Genomic DNA, 22428 nt, shown 5'->3' on the forward strand with positions numbered 1-22428 from the left:
GGATGGAAAGAGATGGAAGGTCAGGCTTTACCTTAAACCTGGTACAGAGATAGGAGATTTAACACAGTCTAGTTGTCTATGAAGCTGTTAGGTTTTTTTCTGAAACTATAGTTTAGTGTAGCATTTTAAAATGATTCAGATAACATGACTCACAGTAACAAGCATGGGCTGGATCTCTTTAGCTGAAAGAAGTGCCATAAGAACATGCTATAGACTTCACTGCCTTGTCCTGGATTCTATTTTGGAGAACCGATGGCATTTGGGATTCAACCATATGTCTGGCTGAGTCTGTAGCACATACAGATCTGGTAGGGATTCGGAGATGTAGCACATAGGGATCTGGTAGGTGCGCCTGTTGTGGCACGCATGGTGGAGGCCTTTGAAGGGAGATTTACATAACACAAAACCTTGGCTGAAAGAGGTCTACAGGAACACCTTTGGAATACCCTTTTTAAAAGGTGGCAGTCACCACTAATGATGATTTAACACAAAAACAAAGCAACCCATTAAGTGTGGTCACCGAAGAGCTTGCCAACGGCAGGGAAATGTGACATAGCACCGATGCCCAGGCTCCTTCAACAGGAGAGTGCCAACAGCTGGGAAGCACTGGCTTGGTGCAGATTCCTCCAGCCCCACGGAGACTGGGGAACAAGGGATACCCCAAAGTAACGCTAAGAAGAGCTGTAACAGTGGTCTGCTCCTGCTTTGCAATCTGCCTGGTCTCTTGGGGTTTTTGTTTTGTTTTGCTCCCTGCGTAGCTGTAGCCTTCTTGTTATTTAGAACATGCTACTTCCAGTATTCTTCTGCTGCACACAGAATAAATCTGTCTTAGCTGTGATTTAAGCAGCCACATTGATCTCTGCCCGCAGTCAATACATGTAATAATGTCAGAGCCTCTCGCACAGTCTCCAGGGACTCAGCTTCTGTCTAAAATTTGTTGTCATCCTGCTTTGTGCCTGAGGGATAGACCTAAATCTTTGGTGTTTAGTGGGTGGGAAAAAGCCTGCTGTGAACAATTTCAGAGAAATGAGATGGGGCTGGAGTTTGCTGGAGTCCCACTGTCTTGGAGTGAATACTTCTAGAGTCATAACTCCTTCAGAGTAACACAACATTGTGGTATTACTATCTCCACCTTCAACTGAGCTGATGTTGTAGCTACAGTAGGTGTACTTCAGTAGGACTGTTACCACACAATTTTTCTGAAAAAAGATCTCACGTAAACTGGAATGCATAACAAAAAGCAAACTGGTGCCTCAGGTTTCCTTTAAGGAGCAAGGAACCCTTGCCACGTACCTTTCCCTCCCCATCTTTCTCTAGCATTTCCAAAAGGAAGACTTACAGGATAGTACAGACTAGATAGACGCTGTGCAAGCTGGCTTCTTCAGGTGCAGTGCAACTCTCTATAGTCATCCGCTACTTCAGGTCTCAGAAGAAAGCTATCATTTGTCGAAGTGTCTTTGTAGTGCAGTTCCCTGGTGAAGGAGGGTGCTGTCTCTGAAGAAAGCAGAACCTACAACTTCCCCTCCTTTTTAAAACTGAGCCAAACGCATTATGAGAGCCACCTGCCCCAAGCAGGAAGGCAACCAGGATCTCCAGCCTGGGCCCTCAAGAAGAGCTCTCTTGGTTCCAGCAGCAGGAATCTCACAACAGAAGCAATCAAATGCCTTGTTTGTATGAAATGTCCTACAGTATTGTTGAAAATGTGTCCAAAGATTGCAAAAGGATTTTCCCAGGATTGTTGCTTGTCTTCTGGTGACTAGCTACTTCTAATGCTCTGGGGTTTTGCTGGGATCAGTGAAATCTGTTTATGCTCACAAGGGAGCGAAGCAAGGATCACAACCCCAGACAGAACACCTGAGAGGATCAGAGGATGAGCACAGGGAAAGGAGCATGACGGCATCTTGTGGCGTAATTACCTTTTTTCAAGGGGTAGGTCTGGAAGCACCGGGCCTGATGAAAACGGACTCTGCTTCGTAGCAGACTTGAACAAGTTACTCGTGGTTGCTTAGACCACCTCTGAAAATGGCATTCTCCTGGCTCTCCGAAGTAAAGCATAAGCAGACTGAAAGCCAAGTGCTCACTGCGCTGCCCTGTTACTCATTTCAGCTCCAATACAGAAGGCTTCTCCCAAATAGCTACGTTATAGTCCAGAGCACTGTCATCTTAGTTCAATATTGGACTTCTCCCAAATGCTGCATGAATGTCTCAAGTGCAGAAGGGGGAAGGGTGGAAAGGTCCTGCTAAGAGCAGTTTTGGCTGGCCCAGCTATTAGTTTGCATCAGCTGGTGGCTTTTATGTGAGTAACAATTATTTTGTACACAAAGGCAGCTTCTAAACCTTGCCAAACTCCAGCTCTCCACAGTGGTCTTTGGGGTATAAGCACCGAGAGCCAAGGCACCGAGGAAGGCGTCAGCGTTGAACGAACAATGAGGGATAAGAATCGGCAGGGAACGTTTCAAAAATGATGAAACCATTTTAGGTGTTCAAGGCCCTTGAGCTTTCAGTGAGATAGCCTTCGCAGCTCTTGGGTATTTCTCAGGCTGCCGTCTTGCTCTTTTACGCTGTCTGATCCACTCCACCAGAGGAATTTTGCCCCTGCATTGTCAGATTCTCTCTCTCCAAAAGCTTTCCACCCTGAAGGCCAGGAATTTCCAGGCTGTCGTGATGCTGAGGATCCTTTCTTCCTCCACATCTCCCTTCAGCTGCGTTTTCTGCTTTCTGTTCAGCTTTGTTATGACTTTTTTGCTCCGAGTAAAACAGTCTGCACCTTTAGATACATCTCTTTTCATGTCACTGAGGCACTGGTTTCCATCATCTTTAACTTGCTGTTTGATTGAATGCCCAGTGATGTCAGTGGGCATCCCCTAGATTTCAACAAACTTCTGATTGGAGTCGTAACAGCAAAGTTGCCTATGGGGCCGTGGCATCCCCCTGTAGCTGATTACCTGGCACCGATTATAGTATGTCCTCCTCCTGTAAGACAGGGCTTTGGGGCAGCCTGTGTTTTGCAGAATACCATAGTCTTGACTGAGAGGCGATGGGCTTTGCAACAACCAGGACACCTGGTTCCAAAATATCCTCTGTGATGAAGGCATGGCTTGCCTCTGCTGTCTGGTTCACTTTCTTCCTACTGCGCCGTGCTGGAAACTGCCTGCTTGCTTTCTTCTCCCTCAGGAGAGCTGTTTGTGAGTGTGGCTGTCCAGTAGCGTGTGAATGTTGTTGGTACCTGCTCCAGTGAAACGCACAGCAGCAAAGACATGGAAAGCAGATTTTTTTACGAAAAATAATACGCGAAAGACGGAAAATTACTGTATTAATTGGAAACATTTTGGTGCTCAGAGCGGGAAGTACAGTAAAGGGAAATAGCTTGTGGTATACGGATGCCTTGCAGCATTGCATGATTGAGCTTTTGTCCCAGTGTCAGTCTGGCTGGGACTCTACCCAAAGAGCTGAACTCCTCTGTTTTCTCCTGAATCGCAGTCCTTTCATGATTTACTACCTTGCATTTTACATTACCACGCTGAGTCTTAAAATACTTGAAGATGTAATCAGCATATGTTAGAGGCCTGGCATATTTCATCTTTTAGGCACTGACCGGAACTCTGGAGGTTGCTCTGTTTCCTGTCCTTTCCTGATGATCAAATAATTTGCAAAATAATACATTCACTCTCGCATTGTCAGAGTAAGAGTTCCCTTACCATCTACATAAGCATAAGGCACGAGGAAATGGCTTGTGCTGGCACTGCTCTTGTGCCATTATGTTAATCCTCCTCTTTAATTGCTACTTCTAACAATTATATTTTCCTGTATTTACACCACAGCGCCTAAGTAAACTTAGGCCTGCTGGACCGGCATTAGTAGTCAGGAATAGGTTTTATCTAGGGAAGTTAGTCCATGTTGCTGGCTGAGAAGGTTTCTCAGCAGGCGGTGTGTTTCTAGCTGGGTGACTTATGAGCTGTGCTATTTCTTATTACCTTCTGTTTGTTTTTCCAGGCTGCAGACTCTTGGCTGTGGAACTGACATCCAGCAACACCAAGCCCGTGGTGCAGGAATTCCAGAGTGAGTGCTGCGGGGGCCCGCTGGCTGCCGGACGCGATGGCTGCACTGCCCTCTGCCTGGGGATTTGCATCGGTCCAAACAATTGAGAAAAATTTTGCTTATTGCCCATGGTATCTGGTTTCTTGGGGGAGGCAGGACAACCGAGAGCCTGAGATTCAGAAAAGCGCTTAAGAATATGGCTGTATCTCTCCCTGTTTAGCAAAGCGCTTGATTGAAATGGTTTATTGAAGTCCCCTGCAAGCCATTGGCATTGCAAAGTATCTGCCTAAGTGCTTTTTTGAACTGGATCCCAAAAGGAGGAAAGGCGGTCGCCTTGCAATTAATATACTGAAAAGGGGGTCGGGAAGTTTGTATTTTATCTTGGCCCTACTACAGACGTGCAATGTGATACTGGGTAAGCCACCTCTCTCGAACCTGCTGCGATGCCTTCTTCTGTAGAGGAGACAGAGATGACAGTGCCTGCTTCAAAGGGGAGTGGGTTTGCTGAATTTATCCCCAGGCACCGTGGTCCTCAGTACATTACGAGACACCACCCAGGGAGATTCTGCATCCCTGACTCACATTGTAGGCTCTGATTAGCAGCAAGACAGTGCTGTGGACTCACCCTGTCATAAGGTCTTGTTTGCCATAAGTTAGAGCCTGTAGAGAACAGTGTGTTCATTTCTCTCCATAGTTGATATCTGTTCGGCTATTATTTTTGCTGGCCAAAATCCATCTTCCCCAATAGCTCCTGAAACCCAGCAGTGTTTCTGTTTGTGAGGCAGATGAAAGAGAAGGCTTTGCTTTGTGGGCAGGATCTCCTAATAAAACACTGTACAAGACTGCTTAAAGCAGAGCAAAAATACAGCTGCTTCCTATTAATCTGTTACTTTCTTTATTTCTCCTGCTAGGTGTTGAGCTGTCCTGCATCATTAAATCCACCGTAACACCAGATCCCAGAATCGAGTGGAAGAAAATCCGAGATGGCGAAACCTCTTACGTATTTTTTGACAATAAAATGCAGGGTATGAACATTTATTGTTCTTAGACTTCCAAAACAGCCTCAGAAACAATACAACTGAGAACAAACAAGTCTGTAAAAGGCAGGACCTCTGCCTGTCTTGCTGCTTTCTTCTGGAACTAGAGTTCAGCAGTCGAAGTGCAAGATGGAGAGAGAGCAGGATGCTCTTTGCTCTCTGCCCTGTTGACAGTTCACAGTAGGGAGCCACAAAGAGCTGGAGTGAGTTCCTATGTAGGAGATACTTCTTGGGTAAGAAAGGAAATGCTACAGCTTCCCTTCTCCAGCACCTCTTGGTCCTTGCTGGAGGTCACTGGGTGTCTGAGCTCTCAGGACCAGGCACTGACCCCTCCTGTCTTTCCTCATGAAATCTGAGGGCTCCCCTGCACCTCAGAAGGGATCTCTCTCTTGAGCTGTCAGTGCTTACTGCGGAGGTGGCGCAGTGCTTTGCAGCATCCTGCGAGCAGGTGATTGGCAGCAGACTCTTTGGCTTGACGGTGAAACTCAAACACAGGACTGCCAGTAGGGCTTGACTCCATCTGGAATTACTCCAGCACTTTAGGTGGGACCAACAGCCACATCCAGATGAATCTTCCAAAGGAGACGAGACCCGAGGCTGTCTTGGGAGTCCAATTTTGCCACAGTTTTTGAGATTTGGGGTGGTGCTTTCCAGTTCATCCTCTTCCATGGTTAGCAGCGTTGGTTTCCTTTGTGGTCACTGGTGAGAGGAAGGCTCTTGAGAGCATCGAGTTCCTTTCAGGTGGTTCTCTCGACTCCAGAAAGAGTCCAAGATCAACCACTTAGTTCAGATGCCTAAAGTTAGTCTGTGTGACTACCCTGAAATTTTTCTCTCTTTTTCCTCTGTATCAGGAGACTTTGCGACTCGTGCAGAAATTCTGAGCCGGACATCGCTGGTGATTAAAAACACCACCCGGATGGACACTGCCACATACCGCTGCGAAGTGGCAGCACCTTCTGATACTAAAACCATAGATGAGATTAATATCCAGCTTACAGTCCAAGGTATTACTTTAAACCCAGATACCTCTGCAAGCACTGCTAGCTAACAGAAGAGGCTGTGAGTCTCTCCAGAGTTGAAACAGTGGCACTCAACAGACTCTGGAATTTCTCCTTTAAAACCAGCTGGAAATGGTGGAAAGTTTTGATGCCTTTGTAGCACAGCCATCTTAGAAAGTATGTCAGAAATTATTTAGTTCAACTCAGCAGTGCCGTTCACATGGTTTGTGTCTTTCCCACAGTGAAACCTATGACTCCCAGATGCACTGTGCCTAAAGCTGTACCTGTTGGCAAGACAGCCTCTCTTCACTGCCACGAGAATGAAGGTTACCCAAAGTCCACTTACAGCTGGTACCGCAACAGTGAACCTTTATCACCAGACACAAAATCAAATGCCAAATTCCAGAATTCCTCCTACACCGTGAATCCCACCACAGGCACTCTGGTAATGCCCTTACAGATGTAATCAAGACTTGTTTCACTGGACAGGTTATTTTTAAGGTCACTTGTAAAAGAAAAAAGTCATTGCATGGCTTTCGAGGAAGGTATAATTTGAAGAAGGTTAGATGTTCTAGGATCTGGATGACTTGGGAAAGGGAAGATTAATCATGGAAGAAGATACTATGCTAGCTGTTTGGTTTTGATCACTGCCAATACCACATGCCATTTTAGAAAGAAGGAAGGAAGATGCCTTACTGTGAACCCTGGGCAATGGAGGGTTGCTTATACATGCTTATATCCTCACAGCGCCTTCTCTCTCTCACGTCCTGCTCCCCCCGCTTTTCTCCTCGCCAGGTTTTCCATGCCGTGCACAAAGGCGACACAGGCCGTTACTCCTGCATAGCAACAAACGACGCTGGCTTTGCCAAGTGTGAGGAGCAGGAGATGGAAGTCTGTGAGTGGCTCTATATACTTTTCATCAATGCTGATTAATATATCACCATAAATAAAGTGTCATCACCATATGGAAAGAAGGGGGACATCTTAGAGCATTAAGTCTTTCCTGCTTTCTCATAGCCCCAAATGCAGGAAGAAAAAAAAAAATCTAAAAATTCAGGGAAACATTAAAACACTGTTCAGATTCATGAACAGTTTTAGTCTTGGAATCAGGGACTCACTAGGTCCCTATGAATTATTGGGGTTTGCTTAAAATATTTGAGAGATGTCATTTTAGTGTATGCAAAGCTAGAATATTGCTACTGCCTTGAAGAAATACTGGATGATGGCTTCTGTCTTTGCCAGATGACCTCAATATTGGTGGGATAATTGGTGGAGTCCTGGTGGTCCTAGCAGTTTTGGTGCTCATCACTCTTGGTATCTGCTGCGCCTACAGAAGGGGTTACTTTGCAAATAGCAAAGAGAGTGGGGAAAGGTAAGCTGGGATTCAAAGTGTTCTTATACAAGTCCCTGTGCCCACAGCTAGCATGAAGTAGTCTGAAGGGTGCCAGAAATTGGTGGCTAAAATGTATTTCAATGCCGGACTTCGACATATTTCTTCCTAGTTCCCTACCAAAGGCTACAGGCCAGCCCAGTTCTTGAAGTATCCAATTCCCCGCTGCAAACCCTGCACCATGCCGAAGGTTAATTTGCCTAAGGGAGAATTTTGGTGTGGCTCCTCTTGCGCTTGCTACCAAGACCAGACAGAGGAGTGAAAGCTGTGCTCTAATATCATCATGCTTTGCACGGGGAGGGGAGACCAGCACAATTAAGTGCCCACAGGTGTTTGTCCAACAGGTTATGTGCTGTTGGCATAATGAGGTCTACAATTTAATGAACAGAGCTCACTGCACAATTAGTTTAAAGCATCAGGACATGCATAGAAAATATATGCAGAAGAGTAGGCTCTCTGCAGGAAATCTCACTAGTTGTGAGAACCTAAATTTGGGATTAAAAACAACCATTTTAGAATGCACATTAAAATGTTAAAACCAACAGCATTAGCATCAGAAACAAGCCTTGATATCCTTACAGAATCTGTAGAAGAGATAATATATGTAAAACCAAGATTCTCACCAGATAGATTTGTTCCATGTTAACTGTTGCTTTTCAGCAGAAGTCCTGTCTTTTTTGGTTTGGTTTGGTTTGTTTTTCAGAAAAAGCTCCAAATATCCTATTTAAATGCAGCTGAGGGTTGGCATACACTGGACTTGACAGTCGTATATAAATTCTGAATTCCTGTGGGATTGCAAACAAGTGGCGCTTCCGTATAACTAAGGAAAATGCTGAAGGCATCTGGCAGTGAAGGTTTAAAATGAACTTTATAATTGCTGCAGGAAACAATGCAGGAGGCACACAGAAAGGTAGTGCACAGGGACCAGAGCAGGAGAGCCCAGAAAAGAATCAGTTAATCTCTTTGCAGAATTAGTCTTGTGGAAGCATACAGCAATCTTTTTTACCCTGTGCTGAAGGGGAATTTAGAAAAAAAATCCCAGTCATGACAAATGATGGAATAAGCACAGATCTATCATTTGAGCAATGAGCTGGGTTTCTCTCTGCTTTCTTTTCATTCGGCCGCTCTTCCTCATTTTCATCTTTCTGAGCACCTCCTCTCCAAAATCCTCCTGTCTCCTTGTCCCAGAAATGAAATCTTTTCCTTTATTTCAGCTACAAGACTCCAGCAAAACCCGATGGTGTTAACTATATCCGGACAGATGATGAGGTAACCAATGATTTGCATTTAACATCTCTCTGTTTAGGAGAGGAAGAGGGTGGGCAGAGGACTACTAGCTTTTTTAGGGCCTACAGACTTTCTTAGAGTGGGCACCACTCAGAAGCAAGGATTTAGAACATAGAGAAAACAGAAGGGTGAAGGCTGAGTCATTTCCTTAGAAACGATGAACAGTTTAAGTTGCCTTAAGTGACTGATGCCAAGAGCTATCAAATGCAGCTCTGCTCTGTCTCAGTTATCTTATGGCTTGACCCCCTTAGGATGAGTTTCATTGGATTAAGTGGGCAGGCCGTGATGCTTTTACAAGAGAATTTGCATTTTGGGATTTGAATAGATCACTAAGCTTAAGATCAGAAAAAGCCTCTCCCTATTAGCAGAGAAACTGAAGAGGGAATGAGAAAGTCCCCTGCCATGCCTTGGTATGTGAGGAGGACAGCAGGAGAAGGAGCGTCTGGCCAGTATGAGTGGTGGCTCCCTCTCCTCACCAGCTGGAAGCGGGTGCCACCTAGACCGAATGCTAGAAGTTATACAGGTTGGGTCTGCCTTTCACGGGCATCTTGCAGTTGGGGGCAGCAGGAACAAAGAGGTGCCTGGGAAAGCCACTAGATCCTTCCTACATCCAGAACTGTTTTCTTGCAGGGTGACTTCAGACACAAGTCTTCATTTGTCATCTAAGACACCAAAAGAATATTGCAAACCAGCAAAAGCAAGTGTGAAAATACCTCCTCCAGGAACTCAAAGCAAGAGCAAAAGATGAATTAAGTGCGCTTGGAAGAGTTTGGAACACACAAGAACTTGATAGCTAGCTATCTGTATATCTTTTTTTTCTTTGCCAAAGTTTAAAGTAACTCCTCACTGCCCAACTTGCGTCTCCCCTGCCTCCGGAGATACCAACAGGATCACCTAAACCTGTCCTTGGACTAAGGAAGCATTTTAATACTTCCCAAGAGACTGGGCTGTGGAAGTTTGTGGAATTGCCTTCTATTTGTGCTGCAGGGACACAGCCACAATGTGCAAACCAACCAGGGGAACAGCGTTAGGTAAACGTGTAGTAGACATTACTAGTACAAATTACTAGTAGACAAAAAAGGTGCTGATACGGCGATAGACGGACTTCAAAGAATAAGATTTATCCATGCAAGGGGAGCCTTCCTCTCAGCAGCTTGTTGCCCAGGCCTGGCTGGTGACTTTTACACATTTGTGATTGTCTTGCGCTTTTGACTCTGACTGCTCAGGTGCAGAACGCGGTATCTGAATAGCCTACAGTGACAGATACCGCTACAGTAAACGCAACTACTGTTCTCAGCCCTTTTGTAAACTTACTGAATTCTCGTTACTCCATTTAACATGAAACACGGGCAGCATCAGGCCAGAAGGATTGCTTCTGTTCACTGCTTTATAGAAAACCCGTTGCACGCAGGTAACCCTTCATTCTAATCTGCACAAAGCAGGCTTGCCTCTTGCGTCTTCTGGTGTTTTAAAGAGGCTTATAGTGGAGGCAGAGAACCTAGTGCTAAGACATCCCTTTCAGGAAAATTAAAGCCAAATACTTTCAGGGGCTAAGATTCCCATAAAAGGTACTGAGGTGTCTTCAAGCTTTTTTACCTTCTCCATTTATTTTGTAAAATCCCACATTCTAAATTTTTTGCAAAGATATATTTTGATTACTTCAGAAAAGGTAACATTTCTATTTAAAGTGTAAATACATGATGCCAGCAGTGTTTAAGGAATGTAGCTATTTTTTTACTTTTTAAGCTACAGAGAGGAGCTCAAATGTTGCTATAGTATGGCACTGTCAGAGCATATCAGTATTATTGCAAAGTGTAATAAAAAACTGCAGGTGGAACAGCATCTCCTTCCTCTTAAGCTAGCTTCAGCAATTTTCTTGTCACAAGAGGTCTTACCAGACACAGAACAGAGTCACTCAGGGATAGTTTTTGTAAATTTATGGCAGGAGCTATCAACTTTCTTATATAGAAAACTTACTTTTCTTGCCAGTGACCAACACTTTGTTTTTGTTGTTGCAAGAAATATCCAGGGATGGCTTTTGGATTCAGTTCCAACAAGGTGACAGAGTGACTTCAATGTCTGCTACCCCTCTGCAAGTTCCCTAAAGCACTAACACAGTGTGACAGCTATGGCAACTTTACAGGTTTAAACTGCATAGCCAAGGCAACTGTTTCTGGAGTTAGGAAAGCAAAAGCTCAATACAAAAGCACTTTTGTAGTGTCAGTTGCAACTTTTCTCTAGATGGTAAAAGAAAAGAAAAAAAAAAAAAAGAAAACAAATCTAGTTCTCTTGCCTTTAGAGAGAATAATTGGAAACACGTGTTTCCCAGAAACATGTATGTTGATAGTGTTGAACAGCATTGGGCAATATAAGACTGCAAGATGTGGATGCAACACTAGAACTGTGCTGTGGTTTAAGAATTTTTTTTTAATGTAGCATAATTTAGTGTTCTTGTATTTCCAATATGAATTGAGTTGTCTTAACTTTTCCTGTATACAGTATTTTGGATACTTGACGATTTGGACTGTCAGTGTTATTTTTTAGCGTTCTGCATTAATCTGCTTTGTTTCCTAGGGGCCTCGCTGGACATGCCATTGCTGCATTTGTTTTGCCTAAACAAAGTGTTACCACTTCTTCTTTTGCTAATGAAAGTAAAAATAAGGATGGGGCAGCAATAACCGTACGTTCTCTGTGTAACTCGGACATTACCACTGCTATCTTGCAACTACATTATGGTTACCTTCTCAAGACATGCTCTTCGACCAAGCCACACTGTACTGTTCACTGGCTGCACGCTGCCTCTAATCATTCTGACAGTAGTGACCGTAACATTCCTTTGCACCTTCTGTATATCCACTACTCCTTTTCTATGCTGCTTTTAGGATACCTATAATAAGGGAGAGAAGGAAAAGGTTTGAATCAGAGTAGCTCTGGGCACTATGGGAGCACAATCTACAGTCTCACCATGAGCCAAAGGCAGCCTTCGTGTGAAAAGCCAGCAAGCTAAGAATCAAGACTTATTTTTCAGTTCTAAAATGTGACAGTGGCATCTCTAACGAGAGAAGGGGAGATGATCCCCCTGATACAGCTCATGAGATCTGATTGATGGAATTCATTGTATCATTGTGAATAATATTCAGGTTTGTACTAATGTATTACGTTTAACTTTGCCAAGAATGTTTTACATAAATACCAAGCTATGAAGCATTTTTGTAGGGTTTTTTGTTTGGTTTTGGTTTTAAACAGCCATATTATTGGAAGCTTCTGTTCTCAATTCAGTGAAATAAGGGAAAGTCTCTTCTGTCAGAGCACTCACGTACTTGTATTGGGCTGAAGGTTACAGAAAGTCCAAGGTATCTTGCTCTTCATCAGTTTGTTCTTGGACACTTGTCTATCCCTGGTTCTTTTCTAGAGAAGACGGATTAATGCTCACTGGGCTCATCTAAATGCTGCTCGAGGACAGAACAAAAACTAGAAGAGCACGAAGTAGGAAATGGAACTGTTCCAATTTACCATTCAAAGTGGTTAAATAATATTTTAAGGCAGGAGAGAAGGTACAAAATAAATGGATGTGGCCATAACTGACTGTCGCTTAAGCCAAAGCCATTCCATATGTCCCCTGTTCCCAGGTTTTGACTCTGACTTTGAGAATAAAGTTTAACCTCACTTGAAGGTTTCTCTGATCTTCAAAACAGAATAGGGAAAGTGAGGGCAAATGGGATTCCAGTGCAGGAGGTAAGTGCCTGTGGAAGGGCTGTGGCAAAAGCACGCTCAGCCTCTGTTTCCACTTGCAGCGAGAAGCCTGCTCCGTTTCTGTTGTTCATGTCTGAGTAAGACAATCCACCATGAGTAAAACAGGTTCCATTTTCAAGTTTCAATGACATCTAGGGCAAGAGCTCTGTAATAGACGTTAGCAACGGGAAAAACTTCAATTAGGTTAACAGGGCATCAGAGAGACTCAGGAAGGGTCAGATTCCAGCATTTACACAGCGCATTTACGATAAACAAGTTATCTGCGCAGAGCACAGCAAAGCTATGCATATGACTTACCAACCTTGATTTTAGTGAGTTACTCATTTCCTGCTTGCAGTCAAGTACGAGTCTATATTTAAAAGCTGCTGGGTCCAACATTAATTGAACTGCGTGCCTAAGATACCAGCGACGTAGTAGAAGAGACTTTGAGGCTGTAGAAATCTATAGAAAAAAATAATTTCTCTGTCAGATGAAGAAGAGGAGAGAAGCTGTGGGTGGAATTAATTCTGTAACCATTTATTTTCATAGAATTTTAATAGTTGGAAATAACATAGTTCAAGAATGGAAATATTCCATATAAAAGAACATTAAGGCTGTTCATACACACAGGAGTTTGCACAACAAATAAGAGGTGATGTAGCGTGCAATTACCAGATTTAGGGGTGTGGCAGTGACAAGCTGTTATACCTTTGTTCAAAATAAAGCAACTCTAGTATATAACCAAGAGGGACAATGAGGGATCGAGTAAATAAGCTGAGCCACTCACTCCCTGCAAGCTGTGATAAATGCATTTATTGCTAAGCTTGTGGCAACATTATGCTCTTACTTTTCCAAATGGACAAATTATACATCCTGTGAGTGAGGAGCAGGCCTCCCTTTATACTGCAGCTTTCTACCACTCCAGTGAGCTTTGTCAACAGCAGCAGTTTATAATACATACATGTGTTAATGCAGGCTTTGTATGCCCATATTCTAGACAGTTTCATGTAAAAACCAAATAAGAATAGATAAGGAAGGAAGGACGTGTGCCCACAATGATTTACAAGTACAGAGGAAAAGGACAGATTTCGGGCAACATGATGATTCTGTACAAAAGTTCAATGAAAGCATCAGTTGTCTGGTTTCAGTGGAGTCCTTCGCTGGGACCGTCTCAGAGGGACACGTTGGCTGCTTTTTTTCCTTGCTGGGGATTCTACTTTCCATTCCCGTGGCAGGGACGGGCTAGAAGAGGGAAGCAGAACAACCGTTTATTTTAAAGCACTTTACCAGTCTTTCTCACTGTGATTGCTGTTTCAGACCTGCGTTGAACTTACGGTTTCTCTGGTGATGTCAAACAGATAATATCTCTTGGCTCATCCTCAGCCTCTTTCTTCTCTGCAAATAATGCATATATTTTCATATTTTAAAAAGTGCCACAGATTTGATCATTTGGGTTTTTTTCCCCCCTCAAATTAGAATTACAAAGAGAACTTGCCTGGAGCTGAACCGGGTGTGTGCGTCAAGCTGATATAACTGACCCCAGCACCAAAAGTCAAGTCATTAATGGTCTCTGAAAGAAAAAGCACATATTAGCAGTCAGCTTGTGACATAGCCAGAGGGCAAGGCATGCTGTAGTAGGACACTTAAGTGTCACAGAGTAAGTATATCCAGTTAATTGCAAGCACATATACATCTCTCCTTTCTCCAGCAGATCTCGGTGTCTCCCGTCCAGCCTCAAAACTATGTGCTGAATCTGATGGGCCATCTGTGCACATCAGCTTCATTCTCCAGACTTACAGCCTCCCTTCTATGTGGAGGAAATGAATTTAAATATGGGACCTCAGTCACGCACCTCCTTGTCCCACCCAGGTGGGAGAGCCACACCTTGAACTGAAGCTTCGCCATCTTTCACAACACCAAGTTAGAGTCAGGCCAGTTGCTTTGCCTAGTCAAGGCAGAATATGGGGCCCCTGAAGACGGACAAAGAACATGAACAGCCCTTCTGTAAGGAACTGCCTGCAGCCAGAAAAGAGGAATCACTTGACAAGGAAGCTAAGTAGAATTTAGCTTGCCTGAATAGGCCATAGTTGTCAGCTGTCTCTTTCCTGTCATTTATCTCGGGAGAGATGTCACAATATTCAGATTTTACTTTACTGAACGCTCTGTTTTATGCTCATGTTTCCCAGAATCTTTCACAAGGAATTAAGGTAGAAAGTGCTTTATAGGGCAGGAGTTGGAAACTCTGGTAAAAGGACTTCTTTCTACAGACTACCTGGGTTTGCTCTTTAACCGCTTCCCTGTCCTGGAATCACTGAAGCTTGTAGTGGAAATCCAACTTGATCTATCTACCTGCCTCAGTTGGCCTCTGCATCTCTCAAGGCTGACCTGCAAGTGTCCCGACTCTGTGCAGTGTGTGCCTTAACAAGTTATCTTGGTTAATGAGAAGTTTATGTGAAAGGAAGGAAGGGAGGAAGGACACGGTAGAGAACTGTCATCAGGTAGGGCTTCCCATGCCATCCAAGGTGGCATCTTCACAACATGCGTTTCTCTACCACAGTGAAGCAATCTGCACTTGCCCAGACCCACTTAGCCATTCCCAAAGTAACGAAGTTGAGAAGGAGACCCAAAGACAGCAGGGGAGAGAGTGACAGCCAGAATGGTCGAATAAGGTAAAGAGAAGAGACAGCTGTTCTTCTCAAGTACAAAATGGTTTACAAAGAGCTGCATCTCCAATAGTTTTAGAATGATATACCAGAGAAATAAAAATGTTTCATTTTGATTGTCTACCAGCCTGCAAGACCCAGCGCCACCATGCAGATGGCTCAACACACGCTAACTGAAGTGATGATACTGCTCTGTACAGTTTGTCTCCCTGCTGAAGGACACATGCTGCCTCGAAGCAAAGTAGGAATTCAGCCCTAGTACCACTGCAGATTAACATCCTTCCTCCTTTTCACCATATGGTGCTCAAGAGAAACAGCCACGCAAGCTTCCAGACAGAGATATGGCGCTTAAAGATTTCTGCTCTCTAAAAACATGCCCCCAATTTTTTTGCAAAAAGATCATTGTTTGTTGCTCAGGCTGCAAAGAGAAACATTGAGGCAGACAAATCTAGCCAAACAGCGGAGCACACAGGGAAGAGAAGGGTCGGGTTTTCCAGTGGATGCACATCAGTGCCGCTGGTTTGCTCCTGCCTGCTCGCGGATGTCAGGTGTTTGCAGACTGCCGCACAGCTGACTGCCTTAGTGGCTACATGTCGCTTGCTCTCCTGTGTGCCTGCAGGTCAGGAGTTTGCACAGATACAGGCAAAGAGCGCAGTCAGATACCTATGCTTCTGCAACATCGACCCCTCCCCGCAACAATTCACAGCTGCCTAATGAGAGATGACCTGTCAGACACTCACCTGTACTCCCAGCTTAACGGGAGCTCTCTCCAGAGCGCGTGAGGGCGTTCATCACACCCACAATTCGCGCTACAACGGAGATGCCCTAAAGGAGCGCAGCACCAAACTGACATAAAGGAAAGGAATCTACTGCTGGAACTCAGCTCCGTTTGTCGTTTACTGTAACTGCCCCTTGCGCTTGCAGAAAGCGACGCTGCAGAATGCTGCGGGGCTGTCAGAATTTTCCAATAAAACCTAACTTTTGAAGGTCAGGTTTTGTGAGATGGCGATTCAACTGCAGTGGACATAAGCACAGCAGAGTCTCACAATTTGCGTGTTAGAGATTCCTCTCTGTGTATTTTTACTTTAATTTCCACAGTAGAGTAAAAAAACCACAAATCATTCATTCTCCAATGCTCATTTCAGTTCTTTCTTGGGGTAGAACACACACACACAGAGTCAGAAATGACCGTGCAGGTTATTAATCCCACATGAGCAGATCTTTGTGTTCTCCTGCAATTGTCACAGGTCACTGCCTGCTCTAGAAGCAGGTCGTAGCTCACCTGAGATCCTTTGTTTGGACAACAGGAACCCCCTGTCTTAGAGCTGAAAAGGATCAGGCCTTCAACCCCTCCTCCACAGTAGGGTTCTGTAATTCAGTCTAAAAATGGTAAGCTATGCTTCCAGAGTTAAGGAGAGCAAATGTCTCAACGCAACAGAATCTTGCACACTTCGGGCAACGCATGCTATTAAGGAACGACGACGACATGCCTCCTCGGCACCCCAGAGTTGATGAAGGAAGAAAGGGCAGTAGCTCTGTTACTTCAGCAGCCCAAAATAAAAGCTTTCCTGCACTGACTCAATACTATAATATACTATAATATAATAATATATAGTATTGGACTGTCCTTTCCTATGCACATCATTCATCTGAGACCTTCAATTTCAGAACAGTTCTTATTTACTACAACCATTTAGATAAATACATAATCTGTAGCTACCAATGACTAGTTTTCTCTGCTCTTTAGGGGAGCCATGCATTGCTACCTCTCTCAGAGAATGAGTGCTCAGCCCAATTTGGAAAGGGTTTCTTTGGGTTATACTTACGTTCTGGTGTGCTGATTGCACGGCCCACCACAGAAACATTTTCTCCGGTAGACTGTTGATTCAGGCTTTGAATGGATACTAGAAATAACAAGGACATAATCAAGAATAGAAATGTATTCACTTACAGACCTCAAGGGTCTAACAATCAGGCTGTGTCAACTAGATCTAGGCCAACGCCAGATGAGTTTGCAGCAAGCTTCCTACCTCGCTTGCTGCCAGCTGCGCTTGATGGAAGCGATACAGCCGATAAACTTCCTCCAACACTCTTGCTGCGTTGCTTGCTTCTGGCTTCCGTTGCTTTTCTGGCAGAGTTCAGGATGGCAAGCGTGCTCAAGGATGCTGGCCTACAGGGCAAAAAACAGGACAGAAACAGTGAAGCGATTTCCTTCTGCAAGCCTGGATGAGATACATGTAATGAGGAGAGAGACCTCTCCCCTCCCAATCCCTTATGATCTTAAACACCAAATGTAACGGAGAAGATGATGCTGCAACGCTGGTGACTTTCATACCACTAAGTAAGGAGTGGATAAGCAAAGCAATAGCCCTGCAGAATATCATAACCAGTAATATAAAGAAAAACCCATACCTGCAACTGAGTAATTGTTGTTTCAGAACATCAGCACTATGTGCAAGAAACTCAGAAGGCACAGAGGAAGGACTCGATCCAGGTGGCAAGGACTGTCTCCCACTTACAGGAGACTGAGCATTATTATTCCAGCCACCAGAAGGTGGTACAGCTGTCTCCAAAGATAGAGGTTGCTACAGAAAACAGAGGAAAAGATCGTATGTCTAACAATGGATACAAGTGTAGAAAACCCTAGATACAAGATGCTTAGACCTACGTGCTGTGTGATTAAGAACTGCCCTTTGTGTGATGGACGTAGAGGGGTGCCAGGGTGAAAGAATTTATTGGCCAAAATTTTAACAAGAAGCGAATAGGAACTTTTGATGGGGTACACATGTCCTAGTTTAGAAGTCTATATATAGGTGCTCTTTTAAAGTCAGCAGAGAGAGAAAGGTACTTCCAGGGTAGAAGTCATCTCATCTTAAGGTACGCATCTAAAATAGTTCAGGACAACTGACCCAAGCACACGCTTATTTCTTTACGCTAACTTTAAAAGAGGATCTGCGTGACGAGGCCAGATGTAAGTTTCCGCTCTGTATACACCTAAAGTCAGACAAAATGAACCCTTTTCTTTTTGACCTGTTTATCATCTTTTGCGCTCTGGGAACAGAGAGCAATACAACATGTAAGCACAGCCAGTGGCAAATTAGACTTGGTTTTCCCTTTAAATTGAATTCTTTTTACATTAATTGCTTGCTGCTCCTCTTTGCCTAACGTGTGTTGTTTGTTGTCGTTCTAAGCATATTAAATCACTCTGAAACCAAAGCTTCCGTCAGCAAATGTGAAGAAGTATGAGAACATTACATAACCATTCTGTTAAAAGTGCTGTAACAAGGTCCACAGACATACAGAGTCTGGGTGTTATGTGTGCACAAACTTTAGCAGAGGAGACAGTACGTATACAAAGTTAATGGCACCAACAAACCTCTGCCTGCGCTGCCGAGACCTGCTCTTGGTCTGACTCCTTCTCCCTGGCCAGCTGCTCTTCATATTTCTTCATATCGTACTCCAGCTCGGCTGCCAGCTGCTTGTCCACAGCAAAGAAGTCTTTGATTTCATTTCGGTAATCTTGCATCATTTCCTGGAGCAATAAGGAATGTTTAAACTCTTTCAGAAATCTCTCCTGACTACTGATTCATGTCTCCATTCAGATCACAGCTGCTTAAGTGCAAAAGGAAATACCAGTTGGTAGAGCAGAGGTGTTTTTAACAGACTAAGAGTTTCGATTCCAATTTGTACTTCGGAACATGAAAAAGCTTTCCAGCATTCAAGCGTTCTGCCCACGTTCCACTGAGGACGCTCACACATAACACACTGTGAGATCCTTATCTAAAATCCCTCCACCTCCCACATTATTTAACACAGTGGCAGTGTCACAACATCATATGCCTTCTAAATTTCCTTCTAAGAAGGCTGTTCGTTCCATTACCGATTGCACATGTAACACATTAACTCAACAGAGGGGAAAAAAAAACCAACAAGAAAACACTTCCCCTTACCCGCAGGTAGTTCATAAGGTCCCTAAGAGCTGGGATCCTCTTCTGCTCCATCAAAGACTTCAGTGACGTGATTATTGGGATGATATTTTCTACAAAGTTCTTCTTTTGAACCTTTGTTTGAACAAGGCACGAACAGTTACGCGATGCAATAAAGGAGAAGCCACTCTGTGGTTAGATGAATGGCCTAAGTGAGAGGAGTTATCCCTCCATAGCACGGGAATTACCGCAATTAAGCCTGCTCTTATGCCGCACGCATGTACGCAGGCTTTTAACGTAAGTGGGGTCTTTTAAGATACACCACTAATTCAGTCAGTTCTCACACTGAAAGCAAATTGCCAAAAGGTGCACAAGAAACATTGTTATGCTCAAATGTTTTACCAGTAAGAGATCTGCGGAACAAATGGAGCCTAGCATAGCTTCACTGACTTCAGAGGAAATGCATTTCTGATTACTCCAACTGACCCCTCAATTACAAGCACCCTTCACAAATTTAGCCTTAATGTTTTGTTTTTACAACACACAGTGCTTCCACAGGTGCCCTCAGATGAGAGCGGGCCTGCAGAAAGAGCCTGAATAACAGCCTACAGGCACAGTATGTCATTGGCATCGCTATGTTACTTGGATAATTTTTGTGCGAGTTTCTCCACTGCAGAAAGGTAAAATTCCTCCCAGTATGGTGGCCAGCCCTCTTCCCACGACAGATCAAGTGCCATTCACCTGCGAGATCAGCTTTTTTTGTGCCACCTGCATGACAGCATTGGCCATTGCCATTTCATCTTCATCAGGCTGAATGTCTTCATCGGGTTTTGATCTCATAGTCGATAGCTTGATTTCTTTGCAGCTAAGGACTGCAAATGTATCCGAGAGCAGCTCACTGGCTTCCAGGTCCAATGGAAGGACCTTATCCACAAAGCATGCTGGAACACACAGGGAAGAAATAAGAAGTACTTTACTGGAAACAGCAGTGCCAGTAAAGACAGGATGATAACATGGCTGGATTGAGAGCCTAATGGTTTTATACAGACATCCGTTCTTTGTTTGCCAGATTTTTAAAGACGGACCCTTACCTAGGATGCTGTGGCTGATCTTTGTTGTGATGTTGAACCTCTGCTCATCTGTAAAGTGGTCTAGCAGGAACTTATAGATATGCATCCTTTTTTCTTTGTTATCTTTTCCCTTCAGAGAGAAGAGATTCTTTGCCCTGTGGTAGAGCAAGACATTTTACAAGGGCCAAGTCACATTATACGAACTCACTGAAATAATAAGGCTTTAAATCAGCAAGGAATATTTGAATGTCATTTTCAAGACCCATAAACCTGTTAGGATACCACACACTCCCACAAATTACATGCAGAAGTCCTCCCAGAAGTGTAACGGGGAAGGCAGGATGCTCTTAATTTAACAGTTTCCCCTAGCTGTTTTCACCCTGTTGCATACATAATTATAAAGTGCCATGAGTGCTTTGCTGTGACCAAAAGCTGCATGGCCAGACAGACAATCATTTAGCAAAAAGGAGACAAAAATATGCTTAACTGACCGCACACTCTGGGGGAACCTGTTGTACTTCTCATGTTTCTCATAGCTATTGAAATGGAAGATGCACTCAATGAAGTGCTGGGAGAACATTACTGGATTCCTCTTCAGTAAGAGATGCACCAGGCAGAACTCTCCAAACCTGGAAAGGATGAAAAGAAAGAACTTATCATCAGGTAGCTTCTAAAAGCCATGCCTGAAACGGTGTAGGGTTCACAGGCCGTAAAGCAGGGGGATGGTTTTCCTCTGCCAAGTCTCCCTCAATACCACATTTAATTCTTGCCCAGCTCCACCTGGGCTTGAACAAGGATATCAGCTCATTGACTTTAAGCCTTTTTTCATCCAGAAAGAGATAGACATTTTCAGCATCCACAATACTACTTCCTTTTTTTTACCATTAAAGTAAACAGAGACAGAAATAAATTTGAACTTGAATCCAGGCACAACACTTCCATTATTTAAATAACTTAAGTTCCATTGTGGCTGAGACACTTACAGTACTTTGCAAAAAGTTAATCACCAAAAGTCCTGCAAAAGCTGCAAGTCAATCCCAGACCTGAAGAACATGTTTTTGTCTGGACGCGGTCACTGAATGCAGATGCAAAGAAAAAGGTTCCCAAAGAAACAGCACCGTGTTCCTTAGCTAAAGCTCTAGGAACATGATGTTGCAATGTCACCATCTACTGGAAAGACATTTTTACATATTAAAAACTCACTGAAGAGAAAAGAAAGTGTGAATATGCGCTAGCAAGCAACGACAGGTTGACGGCCTTGGAAACACCAATCTTCAGATTGATTGTTCCAGGTAGAAACAAGTAGCAAGGTGTCCAAGCCTCCTTGCATCCAGCATCCCTGCATGATCTACCATCCTTAGAGAAATCTGCCCCACTCTCATTTCTCACGTAACAGGGCAGCTTGAGACTTTGAAACCTACAAAAACTTCATAAACACGCACTTAAAGCCAGTGCGCATAACTCCTCTTACATGTCAAAGTATTACAAAATGTGGTAGAAGGCTTAAAAAGACAAGGCATGCCATATATCAAAAAAGAGAATATGTAACCCTATTCCTAAAACGAAACTGGCACTCAAGACAGAGCCTATTAGAAAACCATGAGGAAGATTTCATAAAGGCTTGTTTCAAAAATTCCTTTTTTTTTGATAACTGAGGGTCAAAAATAGAGCAGAGCTGCATGCTTTGAAGACAGCCCAAGCTTGCTACTTGGGGACCTTCAAATGACTTGGAAAGAGGTTCACCACTCCTTTGCTACCATTGTAGACCTTAAAGCATGAACAACTGCAGAAGTGAAGAGGTTAATGGGATAATCATCTACTCTCTCACTGAAATTTTTCTTCGCGTGCTGAAGGTGCAAGACCGAGATTGGTTTTGAGTACATCTCTGATCTTCAACTCCTTCATTATTTTAGAGATGGGTATTTTACCTGGCAATATCTGGATTTGGATCCACCAAGACACTGACGAAACGGAAGAAGAGACAGTCTTTCCATTTCACAAACTCCTCCTGTTAGAAATCGGCAGACAGTGAATTATCAACCTGAATCAGGAAAAACCTAGTGTGAACCTTCAGACTGTAGTCAGGACAATATCTGATGGAGCCTAGCAGAACGTACATCAGGCAAACGAGCAAGCTACACAACTTCAGCTGGAGGTACACAAAATAAACCCCAAGAAGACAATGTTTTGGAGGATGCTTTAAACAGCATAAATGCCACAGCAGCAGGCATCTAGGTTTACCACAGGTATCAATATAAAACTGGAAACATGAAAAATCTGTTCCCCC

At 43.8% G+C, this 22428-nt stretch overlaps 2 protein-coding genes across 2 annotated transcripts in view; one reads left to right on the plus strand and one right to left on the minus strand.

Annotated features, from left to right (window-relative positions):
* JAM3 (junctional adhesion molecule 3) overlaps nucleotides 1-11915 on the plus strand; it is a 31696-nt gene extending 19781 nt beyond the window's left edge. The window contains exons 2-9 of the mRNA XM_082330574.1: nucleotides 3994-4059; nucleotides 4950-5063; nucleotides 5927-6079; nucleotides 6316-6518; nucleotides 6869-6968; nucleotides 7316-7445; nucleotides 8678-8732; nucleotides 9381-11915. Coding sequence (XP_082186700.1) covers nucleotides 3994-4059; nucleotides 4950-5063; nucleotides 5927-6079; nucleotides 6316-6518; nucleotides 6869-6968; nucleotides 7316-7445; nucleotides 8678-8732; nucleotides 9381-9416 — 857 coding nt within the window. The 3' untranslated portion in view covers nucleotides 9417-11915. The remainder of the gene's footprint in view (nucleotides 1-3993; nucleotides 4060-4949; nucleotides 5064-5926; nucleotides 6080-6315; nucleotides 6519-6868; nucleotides 6969-7315; nucleotides 7446-8677; nucleotides 8733-9380) is intronic.
* Nucleotides 11916-13317: 1402 nt separating this feature from the next.
* NCAPD3 (non-SMC condensin II complex subunit D3) overlaps nucleotides 13318-22428 on the minus strand; it is a 29990-nt gene continuing 20879 nt past the window's right edge. The window contains exons 24-35 of the mRNA XM_082330855.1: nucleotides 22070-22149; nucleotides 20633-20770; nucleotides 20163-20296; nucleotides 19813-20012; nucleotides 19096-19206; nucleotides 18522-18677; nucleotides 17558-17730; nucleotides 17176-17315; nucleotides 16972-17049; nucleotides 13978-14052; nucleotides 13817-13877; nucleotides 13318-13724 (exon numbers count right to left, since the gene is read on the minus strand). Of these exons, the coding sequence (XP_082186981.1) occupies nucleotides 13613-13724; nucleotides 13817-13877; nucleotides 13978-14052; nucleotides 16972-17049; nucleotides 17176-17315; nucleotides 17558-17730; nucleotides 18522-18677; nucleotides 19096-19206; nucleotides 19813-20012; nucleotides 20163-20296; nucleotides 20633-20770; nucleotides 22070-22149 (1458 nt within the window). The 3' untranslated portion in view covers nucleotides 13318-13612. The remainder of the gene's footprint in view (nucleotides 13725-13816; nucleotides 13878-13977; nucleotides 14053-16971; nucleotides 17050-17175; nucleotides 17316-17557; nucleotides 17731-18521; nucleotides 18678-19095; nucleotides 19207-19812; nucleotides 20013-20162; nucleotides 20297-20632; nucleotides 20771-22069; nucleotides 22150-22428) is intronic.

The sequence above is a fragment of the Platalea leucorodia genome (genome assembly GCF_965183815.1).
Source record: "Platalea leucorodia genome assembly, chromosome: 20".
In the NCBI taxonomy this organism is placed as follows: Eukaryota; Metazoa; Chordata; class Aves; order Pelecaniformes; family Threskiornithidae; genus Platalea; species Platalea leucorodia.